General features: G+C 42.8%; 1 protein-coding gene across 1 annotated transcript in view; it reads right to left on the bottom strand.

The window, feature by feature from the left end:
• The window catches only part of Enpp3 (ectonucleotide pyrophosphatase/phosphodiesterase 3), a 71,332-nt gene that overhangs the window by 12,460 nt on the left and 42,087 nt on the right, over positions 1-16,785 (bottom strand). The window contains exons 13-20 of the mRNA NM_019370.2: positions 16,287-16,415; positions 15,904-15,935; positions 13,599-13,726; positions 10,490-10,556; positions 9,322-9,409; positions 5,646-5,824; positions 4,349-4,400; positions 2,249-2,403 (exon numbers count right to left, since the gene is read on the bottom strand). Coding sequence (NP_062243.2) covers positions 2,249-2,403; positions 4,349-4,400; positions 5,646-5,824; positions 9,322-9,409; positions 10,490-10,556; positions 13,599-13,726; positions 15,904-15,935; positions 16,287-16,415 — 830 coding nt within the window. The remainder of the gene's footprint in view (positions 1-2,248; positions 2,404-4,348; positions 4,401-5,645; positions 5,825-9,321; positions 9,410-10,489; positions 10,557-13,598; positions 13,727-15,903; positions 15,936-16,286; positions 16,416-16,785) is intronic.

Genomic DNA, 16,785 nt, shown 5'->3' with positions numbered 1-16,785 from the left:
ACCGACTGTACCACTGCTCCAAAGAGCTTATTTAAAACCTGATTTCTCAGGCAGAGAGCTGATGTACGGTGTTTTATGTGAATCTCCAAACGTCCTTCTCTGTAATTTTCTCGAACCACAACACACACAGAGTAATCTCTGAATTAGAAAGCAGAAAATTGCTAGAATTCCATCCTGTCATGTGGACGGGGAAACACACAAGCACCTCTCTGGGGCCGGAGAAGGGATGGGGTCTTTTCGTAACAAGGAAGTTGGTTTTAGAATAATAAAGGACTGTACTGACAGCCTAGCCTGCACCCAATTACAATCTCTCTGCCCTCGGCATCGTCCCTGCTCTTGTGAATCCAGGAATGCCAGGCTGCAAAGGGGAAGCATCGAAAATATAAACATCCCCGTTAACTCCATGCAGGCCCTGCAGGCCCGGACCTTTGATGGTCAAGAACTGGATGAGGACCCTGACCAGAACATACAGGCCCTCTCAAAGCAAACACAAAATAGAGATCTTTTTTTTAATGGAAGGTTGAAGAAAAACACAAACACCCGAATAATGTGCCCATTAAGAGAGCAACGAGCCGGGGGTTGGGGATTTAGCTCAGTGGTAGAACGCTTGCCTAGCAAGCGCAAGGCCCTGGGTTCGGTCCTCAGCTCCGGGAGTAAAAAAAAAGAAAAAAGACAGCAATGAGCCTACATCAGGACTCAGGTAATTTTAGACCATTTACCTACACTGGGAACAGACACTAACATCCTGTCAACAATGGCTGAGATGGAATCACTGTTGGCTGTGAAGAAAACTTTAATTAGGGCTAGAAAAGATGCCTATTTTTCTGCCTCAATTGGACCAAGAAGGGAAGATAAATCGGATCCAGCCAGTTGCGTCCTGTCTTTAAAGAAGACAGTGTCCTCAGCCCAGACCATAATAGCTAGGGTTTGTCATGATTTTTCCGCTCTAATGCTTCGTGGATATTTATTCATCCTTCTGCTCAATGATAGAGCTTTGTCCTTCAAATGTTGAGAGTAATCCCTCAGATACATATGGTTTAGTGAGCGGTACACACCAGCGCTGCTATTGTCCTGCAGACCCGAATAAAACCCTTCCCTCCCCAAAGGCGTTCATGGAAGGAAGGTGTAGATTTGCTCTCATCTACAGCTGCTTAATTGCTTGTGAGAGTGAATTACCTGAGTCATTTTTCCCTGTTCCTCTGCTAAGATGTTTGTCATTCTATTGTTCATGTACAGAGGTTGATTACCTGTCTTAGATCCTAATCACTCTCTGAGATATCCGCCAGTTGTTTCTTCTATACGAAATGCAAATGTACTAATCTGTGATGTTCCTTTCTGCATACATTAGCATTGACATAGCCTAATTAAGTTCTTTTGCAATTTTGTTAGTATCGTTTCGAAAAGCCCCAAGGTCATAAAAGCGTAAGTGAGAAATGGGGAGTTGCTATTCATGTTTAGGACTATAAGTCAAGCAGGAAGTTAGCGTTGTGGACAGTGTGAGCGTTTTCTTCATGATGGGTCCCCAACCATCCCAGCATCATTTGCACAATTGGGAGTTTGCCAGAAAGTGAATAAGGAAGGAGATTTACATAGTGGATCCCCACTTCAGGCCAGAGAGACCTGTGACCCAACACATATGTTCATGCAACATTCTAGAGGGCTAGATCCTTCAAGGAAGGGCCAGCTCACACTCATACTGTGCCTTTCACAGCTCACGGCAGACAGCAACCTGCTCATTAAATAATCAGAGGCGGTAGGAAGCGCAAGGCCCTGGGTTCGGTCCCCAGCTCCGGAAAAAAAAAATAATAATAATCAGAGGCGGAAAAACCTTATATAAGTCACCATTACCTTCAAGGTACATCTGCCTTATACTCTGGAAGATGGGTGGATAGTATCCTCCTTTCACTTCCTGCTTGACTCATGGTCCCAAAATCCATATATTTTACTTATATTTTTATGACCTTGGAGCTCTTTGGAACAATACTAACAAAATTACAAAAGAACTTAACTAGACTATATTAATGCTAATGTGTATGTGTTTGAGCAGTCTCTCTCAATCCTCACTACTTACTGGCCTAAATTGTTTCCAATTTCTCCAGGCCTTTCTATCATAACTGTAGCATTTCCTTTTAAGTAACAGGAGTCCACACTCACTTTGAGAATTCTTCAGTCAAACATAAGTCAAGCCTTGCAGTGCCCAGACTCAGAGTCTTTCTGCTGCTCACTGCTCCCTGGGCTGAGGGCTTACCGGCTTGGGAACGGTGTATGAACTCCACATGGGCATCTTCATAGCTTTCCCAAACCCACTGACGTATTCCCTGTGGTAAAGCAGACAGTGGTCTTTGTTCTTCTGTATCACCCTGGGCCTCCCAAATGGCAAATTTGTCTTCTCTGTTGCTGAGACTAAAATTGAAATGACACAAAACATTTGGGAAATTGGTGAAATCGGTAATCACCATCATCTGAGTGGTATCTGGATTAACCCTTTACAACAACCCTGGGAGAAAGGTTATTATCTCATTATGCCCACCACAAAGGAGAAGTTCAGATAAGTAACTGGGCCAACCCAGGGACTAAGCAAAGATCCGAAGGCTGCCTTCTCTATAGCTTCTTACTATTTAAGAGCTCACAAGACACAGTTTAAGAGAAAAAAAAAAGACTCAAAAACAAAAGTGCGTATTTTACAGGATAGATGATCCCATTAATAACTGTCATGGAAGAAATATTAGAGTTTTATTACAAAATATGTCTGTCTCTTATGTTTGTACCGTTCCAATGTCATACTGAAATCCTGTCCCCCGGGGTGAGGGTGTTTGGAGGGGACGTTTTTAGGAGATGATTTGCATCATGAAACAGGGTTGGAGCCTTAGAGGTGAGACCCCAGAGAGATTTTTTTACTTATGTCTGCTCTGTGAGGTTCAAATGAGACAGTCGGGAATCACGAACTAGAATCTGCTGGCACCTTGACATTGGACTCGGTTTCCACAGCCTTGTGAAGTAAACATCTGTGGCTATGTCACCATGGTTATTTTACAGTATTTTATTCCCCACCCCACCCCCGTGCCCTGACATCCCCTACACTGGGGGTTCCAGCCTTGGCAGGACCAAAGGCTTCTCCTCCCATTGGTGCCCAACAAGGCCATCCTCTGCTACATATGCAACTGGAGCCATGGGTCTGCCCATGTGTAGTCTTTGGTTTAGTCACTGGGAGCTCTAGTTGGTTGACATTGTTGTTCTTATGGGGATGCAAATCCCTTCAGCTCTTCCAATCCTTTCTCTAATTCCTCCAACGGGGACCCCGTTCTCAGTTCAATGGTTTGTTGCTAGCATTTGCCTCTGTATTTGTCTCACTCTGGCTGAGCCTCTCAGGAGACAGCTACATCAGGCTCCTGTCAGCATGCACTTCTTGCCTGCAGAGGGTTTTTTTTATCTAACTGTAGGGCGGGAGCTGATGGCTCCTAGCATCTGTCTACCTAACTGTGTATATATCTATGTATCTACCTACCTATCTGTATCATCTATTTCTATTTATGTGTTTGTATTTATACGTTGTTATATAGTTCAATCAAAACAGGTTGACAATATCTAAAAATATATATATTCTATATATTTAAATATGTAAGTATTATATATTTGTATATATAAAATAAATTCAAACTGAATATATGCAAGTATTCTTTCTTATCATTTATCCCAAAAAGTACTGTAATCACCATTCTTACAGCATTTATATTGTTTTGCATATTATAATTTTAAAAATGATTTAAAGTCCATGGGAGGACATAGATGTCGCATGCACTTACAACACCTATTTATATAAGAAACTTCAGCATCCTCTGATCAGGGTATCCACAAGAGGTCCAAGAATAATCCTCTATAGATATTAAAGATACTTACAAAATAATACGTAATTTTAATAGTAATGCAGGGGAACACTTGTCAGTTCTCTCCATGGACTTTTTAAAAATCTTTACAACTGCATGAGGCGAGTCCAAGTACCGAAAGATGAAGAGATGGAGGCCAGAGAAACCAAATGATTGGCCCCAGGTCAGACAGCAGGACAGCTACAGAGGTCAGGTACAAGCCCAGGCCTTTCATCTGTTCGTTTCTTAGCCAGGGACTAGCAGACATGGATGGGACACAGCACTGAAAGGATGTCCTGGGGACACTGCAGCTCCAGTCTAGCTGCTCTGATATCTGATATTAGATTTCTGTCTGCTTGCTTGTTCCTCTTCTACAGCGACCAAAAAACCTACACTCAAAAGTCTTCGTGAGCTCAGTTTGGGAAACCTCAAAGGGTGATGTTGTGTGCCGTCAGCTCTCAGCGTCGCAGTCGCTGCTGACTTACCCTCTCCTCCACTGAGATTTAGTCTTTGGTTGACTTGCTCTTCTTGACCAGACTTCCAGACGAGAAGGGGGTTGGGGGGACAAATAAGTCAGCGTTAGAAAATGACCACGCATATTTCTACACCAACTATCTAAAGTGTTTTACTAAAAAACTCATTTGAGATTAAATTTCAGTTATGTTGCCACTCAGAAGCACAGAGGGATTTCTGCCCCAGTGTGTGTGTGTGTGTGTGTGTGTGTGTGTGTGTGTGTGTGTGTGTGTGTGTGCAGAGATATTGTTAATGGGAACGAGCATCTTGACCACATTAAGCAGGGATGACTGCATCCCAGTGCTTCTCAAACTTTGATGTGAATATAGTTTCCTTAAGGACTTGTTAAAAATTCATATTCTGATTGAGCAAGCCGGGGGGGGGGGGATGGCCTGAGGTTATGCATGTCTTTCTGACTTAGATATGTAAGATAGTTCTGAGATCACATTTTGAACATCAGAGGCAGGCTTTACAGAGAAGGACTCTGGGATTGACTAGCCATAGACTAGGCTGGAAGTTTCTTGAATAGAACATCGAACCTCTCTCGGGCCCTTATTATCTCTGAAATGTGGAGCAAATCACCCATTGTATATTATTAATGATTTTTTCATTGCAGTTCTATTGAGACTATGTGGAACAGAGTGTAGGAACTCTCCTTCTGAAGTTATATGCACAGAAAGGAATGCCAACGCCCCTCCTAGGATATTTTCCTGTGGACGTGAGCTTTAGTGGACTTTCTGTCCTTTTACGTCTTCTCAATTCCTACATGTGACATTTATACTGTAATTCCTCTTCTGATTCTTTGTCCCTGGGTCTCTTCCCAGATGTGAAACTTCACCTTATCAAGAGTCTCCTTCTGGACCAGCCCAGAGCTTAATCTGTTAAAGAGACTGGCTCAGTACACACTGATATTTTTGCAGTGTTCAACTGCCTCCTGATAAGACTCTACACCACTGTTCAACAAGCGCCACACAGGACACACACTACTGAGTGTGCCAAAAGCCAGATTATAATCCCTGCCCGCTCTGTTCTAAGGAGCTAAGGATAGTCATCTGATTTTACTGTAAGAAAAGGCTTGCAGGGGAACATGAAGAGTACCAAGATGGCTAATTTGGATGGTTAGAGAGTTGAACACACACACACTTACTTGTGTAGTGTACGCGCCATAATGTCACACTTCCTGATAAAGTTCAGAGAAACCATACACAATCACTCAGTCAGCAAGATGGCACCTTTACAGTCTTGGAAAGACATGAAATTGTTACTCACAGTCTGCAGTGCGAGGCAGGAGCAGTTTAGTGAGTCCTTAGGCAATGGAGTAGTAAAACCACAGCCAGCAGACTTTGACAATTCCTCTGCATGCGACGGCTGGTAAAATGGTGCCTTCAGAAGATGATTCAGGCTACCGTGAGAACCGTTGTTTGGTGCCGGTTGGATGTGCAGAAGATCTGTTTAGAAAGAATAAGTTCAGTTGCTTGGAAACGGATGGCAGCAATGCCTTGTGGGATGTGGGGGACAAAACCACCCACGGTGTGTTACCCGCTATCAATTCTGCCGCCCGTAAGTTATACTTCCAGATGTGACCTATCTAGCTGACTTTTCATTCCCAAAAGTCCCCAGCCTCCTGTCTGTCTACACTGGGACCATCCCCATGATGAATCTGCATGAGCTTCTATTTCTCTAGAGAAAAGCTTCATTGCTTAAAGGATTACTTTGCCCCTTAAGCGTGCTACATTACATTAAGTGTTACGTATTAAGATGCTATCCTCTTTGTTGTTTGTTGGTATCGTTGAGACAGGATCTCACTATGTGGCCCAGCTGGCTTGGAATTGGTTCTCTAGACCAGGGTGGCTGGAACTCCAGAGATCCACCTGCCTCTGCCTCCCTAGTGCTGGGATTCGAGGTGTGTGCCACCATACTTCTAAAAACCGTGGTGTTCTTTGGTCTGGAGAGACGGCTCAGTGGTTAGAAGCATTTGTTGCTCTTGCAGAAGACTCTAATTTAATTTTCAGCATCCACGTTGCTGCTCCTAGATGCCTATGACTCTAGTCAGACAGACAGACAGACAGACAGACAGACAGACAGACACACACACACACACACACACACACACACACACAGACACACGCATGGCATAATAACATAATTAAACCAGCAAATTTCATCCTGTACTTACAGAACATTTTCTATTTTTGCTATAAAAACAAATTATATCAAACATTTTACAGCCATCACCTTTTTGGAAGCTCCGAATGATAAGGGGGTCATTAGAAACCATGCCCAGCTAACCCGATTTGCTGAGGAGGTGCTCTTTCTCAAGTCTAGTTAACTAGCTTTGGTGAGACAAAGAATGGCAAACTACTTTTCCCTGAGGCACTGGGCAGGAGTCTACTGTCAAAGCTGTTAAAATCTATTTCAAATCACTATTAGGATTGATAATACTGATAAGGGGCCATACAGCTCTCCAGTCAGCAGCTGTTGGACTGTTGCCGTCCTTTCTGCTTTGAGCGTAAGCACTCACTCCGACAGCCAGCACAATTGCTTTTATACCAACAGCACTTATGTCAAACACTCCGCAGATGCCCTTCCTGCCAAAGACCGTAGCTGATTTCCTAGGCTTCTGAAGGCAGAGCCAGTCGTAGCCAGGGCTGCTTGAGGATACTTCCTAATGGACTTTGTGTAGCTGGGATCCACCATGAGTTCATCCTGCAGCCATTCACACCAGGGTCAGAGAGTGCCACTTCCCTTGCTGTCTAACAGGGAGAACACCGTGACCAGCTCCGCAATTGGTGAAGACACATAAGTCTCAAAGTGTGATTGGTGCTAAGAGGCAAATGGGTGACTGCCCTAAACAAATGGCTGTGATTGGCTCAAACAGCCTGCAGGTCACTCAGAAAATGGGCTGGGAGATACTCTCCTACACTGCCTTCCCCTGATATTACAAATTCAGGCCCAACAGAAAGGCTTGTCTTGCATGAAGGAGGTCTATTGTCAGAATTGCAGGTTGAGCTTGTAGCACAAAGAGAGCAGCTGCAGGGACAGTGGTGGAGACCGTGGAAAATTCCAGAGGCAACAGAATGGAAGTGAGCAGTCCACAAGCCAGGCTGTGAATGCCTACAGGCTTGACAGAGGCAGCAGTGGTACCCTGGGTCTCCTGAGTGTCCTGCCTAGATCCCCCTAACCAGTCCCAGAAGAGGCGGCCGCCTTGAGCAGTCTGCCACCAATCAAGCTAAAAAAACTGCCTGGTCAGAGTTAAGTAAGTGTAGTGCAAACAGAAAAAGACACACACAGTGAGGGAGTGGACAGGCAATACTGAGTGAAGAAAGAGAGACAGCTATGTGGAGCTAGAGAACACTGAGCCCGAGCCACCAACTGATTTCTAGAGAGCTGTCACATCTCACAAGCTAGGCTCTCAAGCTCCTGGTTGAGGACTGTGACATCCCTATTGCCTAGGGCCCCGAGGCTTGATGTCCAAGGCCTTCATGAGAACTGAAACACCAGAGGGCGCCACTCGCCTCTGTTTTGACTTAGCTGCTGCTGCTGCTGCTCTTCAAACTCTGGTAGAAACAGAAGCTGACAGAAGCCCATTCTGGAAGAGCTCCCCACTGCCCACCCAGGATTTCCATCTAGGTAGAGCAAAGGAACCCTCAGCAGCAGACAACTGACTGGCGACAAAGTTCACACAGTACGGGGCTCCCATTAGAACAAAATGCTTGTCTCCTGAATAGAGAAAGACGGTGCCTAGACTTCAGATCTCTCTCTCTCTCTCTCTCTCTCTCTCTCTCTCTCTCTCTCTCTCTCTCTCTCTCTCTCTCTCTGGGTCACCTCTCCATTCCTAAAAGCTCTCTGCACCCTAAAGTCCCCAAGATACATACAGGTAGGTAGGGGAGAGGTACATGTGCCCATCATGCATGTGGAGATCAGAGGACAACCTGTGGGAATCGGTTCTCAGCTCTCCCCTTAGTCCGTGCATGTTGCAGGACTGAACTTGACCATCACCTCCCCCTGCTGAGCTGCCTGACCCCACCATCCTTTAAATAGGGACTTTTTTGTTCTCCTAAGTCATATTCAGTTGTGACAAGCCAGCAGCAAGATTAAGAAAAGCATATCTGTAAATGTGACTGACAGTGAAATGGCAGCTTCCTCCCTAGATGATCTAAGCAAATGATCTCTTGATGTGGTAGACTAGGGCAAGCATGTAGAAGATCTGGTTCCTGAAACACTCATTCTGTAACGTTTTTTTTCTTTAACACTTAGTGTATTAACAAGTGTCTATCTAAATAAGACTTTATTATCTTTTTTAGTTCCAGAAGGCTTCTCTTCTCAATTATATAAAAGTGCTTTTTAGCTGACTTTGTGTATGTTTGAGCCTCTGTGTGTGTTCATGCATGTACGTGCATGCATGTGCATGTAGGTGCACATGTGTGTGCATACTTGTGGAGACCAAAAAATGATATCAGTTTTTTTTTCTTCAACCTCTTTCAAGTGTATTTCTTGAGACAAAGTCTCTCAATGAGGCTGACTCAGTTGGCTAGACTGGCTGTCCTGTGAGCCTCAGGGCTATGCCTGACTCTGTTCCATCAGTAACTATAATGGAAGGCTTTATCACAGCTACTGAAGATCCAAACTTAGGCCTCTATGCTTGTGCAGCAAGCAACTTACTGACCAAGATATCTCCTTGGACTTAATTGTGAATTGCTATTTAATTATATTTTATTAATTTTATAGTGACTAAAATACTTTTTAAAAAAATCTTCCTTCCTAGAATACAAGATTTGTTGTTATTTGTAAAACAAAAAGGAGTCACACATGTGACTGAAAAACTCTGAATAAATTTTCTCCTTATCTTTCTGCTTCCCATCCTCTTCAATTTATCCCCAATTTCAAATTAGAAGTCCACCGCAAACTCCATGCCTTTGCTGTGAGCTGACTTAGACATACTTACCACACAGTAGATTATAGACTTCGATGTTTTCAAATGGTTCGATAACAGTCTTCTCTTTAAAGCTGGGTCCATGTGCCAAAAAGATTGCCTACATGGTAAGAATTACATCAGTACTAGTTTAAGAGGACACACACATTTCCTTTCTAGGACAACCTCCTATTTGTTCCTTAGGCCTCTTTAGGAATTTCTTTTAGGGATGAAAAATGCGTTTTAAAACAGTTTCCACCTGTGACCTGCACCAGTCATATTCAACTGGGATCCAACATGTCTTTGCTACTGTCTTAACAGAGTGTAATGCATGAGGGGAAAGGTTGGTGTTGTTGTTAAACAACAGATCTCGTTGTTTAAGCCTGCAAACAACTAAAGTAACAATCACAGTGTTCTCCTTGGCTAACAGTGTAACCAAACAATTGATTTTTTTAAAGGTAGGAGAAGGAGGTTGCAGAAACCACAAGACTTTGCTCAGGAGGAGGAGTGTGAGCTAAGCTTTCTCTAGTGACTCCTCTCCACCGTCCCTTTCCTGGGCTTTGGGGCTCCACAAACTCCTCATTTTCTTCCTCCCTATCACCAACTTTTATGTCTCTTTGCTTATAGCTGTTGCCTCCACAACTTCTTCAAGTAGAGACGCCCTGCACTGAGTACATGGTTTTTCTCTGTGTCTGTACTCAATCCCCAAACACAGAACCTAGACTCTTTACTGCTTTCCAACATCTCTTGTTGCACATTTAATACACACTTTGGATTTGTGGGCCCAGCTACTCTCTTGCTTTCTCCTTCCAAATCAGCAACAGCCATGGTCGAATGCCTTCCAGGAGCTTGCCAAGGCTCTCTTGTCCCTAAGAAATGAACTCCAATTTAGAGCCTCTGAATTGGCTACTTCTGCATAGGCCACTCATTGTTCCTCAATTTTGGAAAAATTAACTTCCGCCTTCAGATCTGTTTAAATGTCACCCAGGAATCTCAGGTTCTTTCACACTAGTTAAAATCGCATACCACCCTCAAAGGCACCTACCTCAAAGCCTCCCCAGCGGTCCCTTACTCTGCCCTACTTTTTCTCTGTGCCCCACAGGCCTTCCCCCCACCACGCCACAGCACATATGCCTGCAGTCTCAGTCATCTCCTTGCTCACTGTTGACTTGTTTCTGTTTAAAAGACTGCAGTAAGTTACCTCCATACTTTTAAATTCATTGTTGTAACCGTGTGTTCCGCCTTCGCAGTTGGAACTCCCTTTGTTCCTGCAAAAAGGCAACATTGTTATACACTGGTCTGCAAGGGGCTGACATGAGATGTTATTCTAAGGCAAGCTTTCGTCTTACATAGCTTCTGTTCTCAAAGTAACTTTTCTGGCAACTAAATACATATCTTTACATGCTCAGATTCATGACCATTGATAAGCAGGAGAGGACAGAGAGAACCAGACCTCTAGCTCGTACAAAGAGAATTCAAAGATAGTTGCCTCTAGGACATTGGCAAAGGAAGAACAGTAATGTGAAGGAATTCAAATGCTTCACCTTCAGGATGGCTCTGCACGTGACACCCAACCCAACTGAACTCAGGTCAGTCACCAGCTCCTGAAAACTGTCCTCGACCTCCATGCGCATACCATGGCACATACGTCCACACACACATATACACATGGTCACCCACACACAAACAAAACATGAAGTATAATACACACTTTGTAAGATGTCACCGTCAAACTCACTTTTGGCCATCAAGATCAAGATGATTGAGAATTCAGTAACTGAGCAATAAGGCTTTGAAACCTGGGGAACTATTAACTCCTGGTCTAGAGTGGAGATGGCTAGGGGAATAATAAGAAACCACGGTTAAGGATTACTTGGAAGTAATGTGATAAGAAGGCCATATAATCTATAAATTAAATGCTTATTTTTCAACCATCTGGGACTTCCTCCTAAGGAAGCCTGACGAAGCAACTACTCCATTAGTTACATGACTCTTCAAATTCAATTAGTTTGCCTTTTGTCACGTTTTTCACATGCTGACATTTGAAGTTAATGCTACGAATTTTACGTACAATTAGACAAAAGTAGTGATGCGTGAACCTAGGTTTCCTTAAGACTTCATTTAAACTAGTTCAAATCTTGCCCCTGAAGAGAAGAAAGTTTTAATTTCCAAAAGATGCCTCCTTTGGAAGGTTTCTCTGGTCTGCTCCCTCTCCCTGTGCCCACAGGAGCAAACTCAGGAACAAGAAAAGAGGGGAGGGGGTAAGTTAAGAGGGATGGAGGGGGGAGGAGAGGGAGATGCTAAGTTAACGTGGACTTTCCACTGACTCTGAATACAGAGCAGTGATTTAATGCCTTAAAGACTGACACTGTCTGCTCCACCAGAGGACCTGGGTTCAAACCTGCTGCTAGGTTTTGAAGGGATGCAAAGTCAATCATTTACAACTATGCTTCTGTACCTGTTGCCTAGAAGTATTCTGGTGGCTGGACCCACTTATGTCATTCTGTACTGATGGTGTGGTGGTTTGTATGTGCTTAGCCCAGAGAGTGACAGGATTAGAAGATGTGAACTTGTTGGAGTAGGTGTATCACTGTGGGAGTGGGTTTAAGACCCTTACCCTAGCTTCCTGGAAGTCAGTCTTCCATCAGCAGCCTTCTGATGAAGATGCAGAACTCTCAGCTCTGCCTGCACCATGCCTGCCTTGGATGCTGCCATGCTCCTGCCTTGATAATTATGGACTGAACTTCTGAATCTGTAAGCCAGTCCTAAATATATGTTGTCCTTATAAGACTTGCATTGGTCATGGTGTCTGTTCACAGCCGTAAAACCCTAACTAAAACACTTGGCCTCCTAACTTCTTTGATGTCATATCCTAAACAGTATATATTTGAAGACTGTGCCTACATTTAGATGCATTAAATTACTAACATCTTATGTTTAATAGTAGTTTAATTTGCTTCACATAGTACCAGGAAATCGTTTTACAGAACATAGTTCTCTAAAGCTGAAGACAGAAAAGGCTAAAGACCCGTTCCCAAAAGGAGACTAGTGCCATCTGGTGACAAGATGGGGAACTGCATACTGTCTGGTCAAGCTGCATTTACAGGTTATTTTTAGACTAAATTCAGCTAAGCCCCACAACTTCTCTTCCTGCACACACACATTGAGCTCAACGTCCCTTCCTTCTGAACGTGTGTTTTAATCACTGTATTCTCCCTCCCCCCAGCATTACCTAACTGATACCGATTGGGCCCAAAAATACAGAATGACAGCGATTTTGGCATATTCACACATGCATATAGGGGAAAAAATACTAAAAGTATACTTTAAAAATCAGAATCAGGACGGGTGCGGTGGCATACACTTTTAATTCCAGAACTCAAGTGACTGAGGAAGGCTGTCTCTGAATTTGAGGCCAGCCAGGACTACATAGTGAGACTCTATTTCAAAACAAAACAAGGAACAAAAGGCTGGTGAGGTGGCTCAGAGGTTAAGTGCAGTGGATGCCCTTCCAGAGATCCTGAGTTCAATTCCCAGCACCACATGATGGCTCACAGCCAACCATCCATAAAGGGATCTGATGCCCTCTTCTGGCATGTAGATGTATGTGCAGATAGGGCAGTCACATTTAAAATCAAAATCAAAGCTTTAAAAAAACAAAACAAAACACAAGAAAGTGACTCACTTAGTGACAAGAACGTGACCCATCTCTGTTCTCTGTCTTGTTTGCCCAGTCTTTCCCACCAGGCTGTTTTCTCTGCAGGAGGAACTGTGACTGTGTTAGCAAACACCTGGCCACACAGGCGAGCGAGCATCGGATAGTTTTGTGAGTCGTGGATTACTTAGGGTAGAGGATTTTTGGCTGGTTTTCTCTTCTCTGAGGGTATTCCTACTTTTCAAATGCTAGATGATCAGTAAGAGATAAGGCCACCACCCGCAGCCATCAGAAGATTATTTTATGAGAGCCGGAAAAGAGCCTGCTAGACATTCCACCTGTCATTCAACCTGGAGGATGACAAAGCCTCTACTCTTAACTGTTGTTTCGTGGTAGCAATGTGCTATTGCGCGTGCCTCTGGAGTAATGATAAGAATTTCCAACCTTCTTCCATCTTTTGATCTGTTATGAAAATTAGGACGCTAACAGCAACCGCCTAACAAGAATATTGGCAACAAGGAGGTGCTGAGTTAGCATGAAGAGGCCGAGGAAATGTACAGGGCAGAGAAGTTCACCGCTAACAGCAGGGGTGGGGCGGGGCTTAAGGAGCTCACAGCCAGAGGTGTCTGCTGAGAGGATACGAATAGGCACGAACCTGTAAGCCAGCCATTGCCGATCCACCATTAGATGAACTTTGTCAATCCTGACGTTCTTGGCATAGTGCAGTCGTTTCGGCAAATCCGGAGTCAAGTAGGGTTTGAAGTGTTGATCGGATTTTCGACACTGAATAAAAAAAAACATGCAAGGATTTCTCCCATTACACAACAAATATGCAGGCTACCTTTTAAAATTTCAACTTAAGACAAGTACTTAAGCAAGTTTTAGAAATGGATGAGGGCAGGAGCGGTGATGGCTCAGCAGTGAGAAGAACTTGCTGAATCTGCCAAGGACCTGGGTTCAGTTCCCAGCTCCCACGTGGTGGCTCAACCCCCGACCCCCCGAACTCCAGTTCCAGGGGACCCCATGCCCTCTTGTGGCTTCCTCGGGATCCTGCAAGCACATGGGCATATCGACTCACTCAGGAAAACATACAAATAAATTAAAAATAAATAAATGAAATTTCAAAATAAGTAGCTTTAAGATTAGCTAATTAACTAGCAATTTTACCCTATTATCTACATGGCCAAATATAATAATCATAGTTATCATTACTGCAATCATTATGATGAAACTTAAACTTTGATTGATGTCTTTCTTATGTTTGTATTCTTGGGTATTTATCTGAAACCTCCACAAATTTCTCCTCCCTTTTTTTAATGAAAAACAAAGTATATGCAGATTTTTAGTGAGATTTACATATGTCAGAGGACATGGACACATATACAAATTAATTTAACTATACCAAAAATTCAATCAGAAATGCCATCTAACCTTAAGCAGATTGAGTATTTGCTTAAGTAATTTATATTTATATATTAATTTATATTTATTATATATAATATTATATATTTATTATATATTAATATATTAACTTATATCTGTATATAAATTATATAAATATATTATATATTTAATATATATTCTCCTAGTTGTAAAAAAAATTCACAAATTCACCAAAACAGCAAAATTTTATTTAAAAATGTTCAATAATTACTATTTTAAAACTTTAAAAATGAAAACCACACTAGCATCTATTCGCAAAATAAAAATGAAGAAATGAGAAACAATTACCAAGGAATTTTCGTAAACTCAGGAGAAACAAAACGGGGAAAAATAAACATATAAGCAAAAATATGAGGAAATGAAAACTCCTCTCGTTCTTGTTCTCACGTATTTCAAGCTCTAATACCCCATCTTTATGAGCAAGCTTGTGTCACCATTACCTCATTGCCAATGTGCAGAGAAAAATGAGGAACTTCGAGACATGACATAGAAACAAACTTTAAAAGAAATATTGTAATCAGAGAGTAAGGAGAAATAACCAATGAAAGAGGAAAGGAAGTATTTATTGCATATTTCTGTTACTTTTTGTTCACACGTTTTCTCCGTGTGCAGTTGGGGCAGATCTAGAGAACGCTGGGATTAGAACCCGCTTCAGAGGAATAAATCACGGGCCTATCCCATCGTGTTTGAGAATTTGGCGCAAAACCATCAGATTTAAGGTTAAAATGTGTCTCTCATCATCGTCAGCGTTCTGTGGAGGTTCCAGTTCGGTTCTGGCTGAGACTGTGCTACCGCATTTTCCCAGGTATTAGGGACCACTTGGAGAACTGCAGCCTTTTGCTCCCAGGCTGGGCAGCTCCTCCCGCAGCTTGCAACCCAGCCTGCAGGGCGGTGCTGTGGACAGGGATCGCCAAGCCTGCAATCCTCAACCCTCTGCGCCACTCAGACGTGAAAGACGCGCTCATCTTGGCCAAACGAACCTCAGCTGCGTACAGCTCATTAAGTGATGGAACGCAGGACAATAAGTGGATTTTGAGAGTCCAGGTGAAACTTTTTAGTGTGGCTTCCCAGGCCAGCACAGCATGTGTGCAGTTCACCGTTTCACCAGTAGGGGCGGGGTTGTTTCTGTATGAAGGGTTTCTGTGTTAGTGCCTCATTGAATTTACAGTAGTTTCCAGGTGACTAACCACTGTGCATTCCGTGTTTCTTTATCCTCAAAAGTTTGCTGTATCTTCCAGATTTTTTTCTTTTCTCTTTTTCGGAGCTGGGGACCGAACCTAGGGCCTTGCGCTTGCTAGGCAAGCGCTCTACCACTGAGCTAAATCCCCAACCCCTCCAGGTTTTTTTCTAACTGCTTGCCACCCATCCTTACAACAATTAAGTGTCATTCCTAGCAATAAGAAACTCATAAATTCCAAGCAATAGGAATATATCTGCCACTGGACTTTAAATATATTACTACATTAATAGATCTTAAACATAAAAATATGTCACAAAATGTTCTAAAATGGACTTACGCTGAGGTCTCTGACAATCTCTTCGGAATTAACTGTTTCAAGACAAAAAGACAAATCACATCACATATGAATCACTGCCAAAAAATGTGCATATCTACAGCACACTTCACCCACACGTTTATTATAACTGTCAACTTGAAGAATTGGATACAAATTATTTAAATCGAAGAGTTACTTTAGAATTAAAGCCTGGAGTACAATATAGTTTTGGTCCATCAGTGTCAGAAAGCAGGACGGACCATGTATCCCAAAACTCAGAATTTCTCATGTGCTGTGTGGTTTCTCCAAAAAGCCAAAAAGGAGGCTGTAGTCTTAACACACTCTCAGAACGTGGTAGCCATGACTACTTTCTCAATGTCTCCTCCCTCCTCCTCCATACTTACAGGTAAAGAAGTCCTGAGGTATATTACGAGTCCTGATTCGAGGGGCAGGTCCTTGGTACATGTAGAAGTTTATTTCAGGAAAATAATCTGTCATGTATTCCACTCTGTCACAAGAGGTCTGGTCCATTCCTGAATTTAAAATAAAAAACTAGTTGGACGTGTATAAAGGGTAACAATTGTCTATGTTTGGTATTGTCAAATAGGAGATGTTACAAACCTCAGACACAGGCAAACTGAAAATCTGTACAGTTTAGTATACTATTATTATTATTCTTTAAATGGCAGAACTTGAAAATGGAGGTAGTGAATGAGAAGAGCCATGATCATGGAGTGAGACTCGGGAGGGAACATAAATGGATTGATTACTCGTTTAACACCGATGAATCACAGGGTCCGAAAGTTATTTTCTTTTGAAGGCATGTTTGAAGTTTCATAGGAGTACCGTGTTCTCTAGAACTGGCTGTTAATTCTTTTAAAAGTTTACTTTTAGCACCTCCCT

Source organism: Rattus norvegicus, chromosome 1 (genome assembly GCF_021556685.1).
Source record: "Rattus norvegicus strain SHRSP/BbbUtx chromosome 1, alternate assembly SHRSP_T2T, whole genome shotgun sequence".
NCBI classification, from domain to species: Eukaryota; Metazoa; Chordata; class Mammalia; order Rodentia; family Muridae; genus Rattus; species Rattus norvegicus.
The sequence above is the reverse complement of the archived record's forward strand: the minus strand, read 5'-3'. Positions and strand labels throughout refer to the sequence as shown.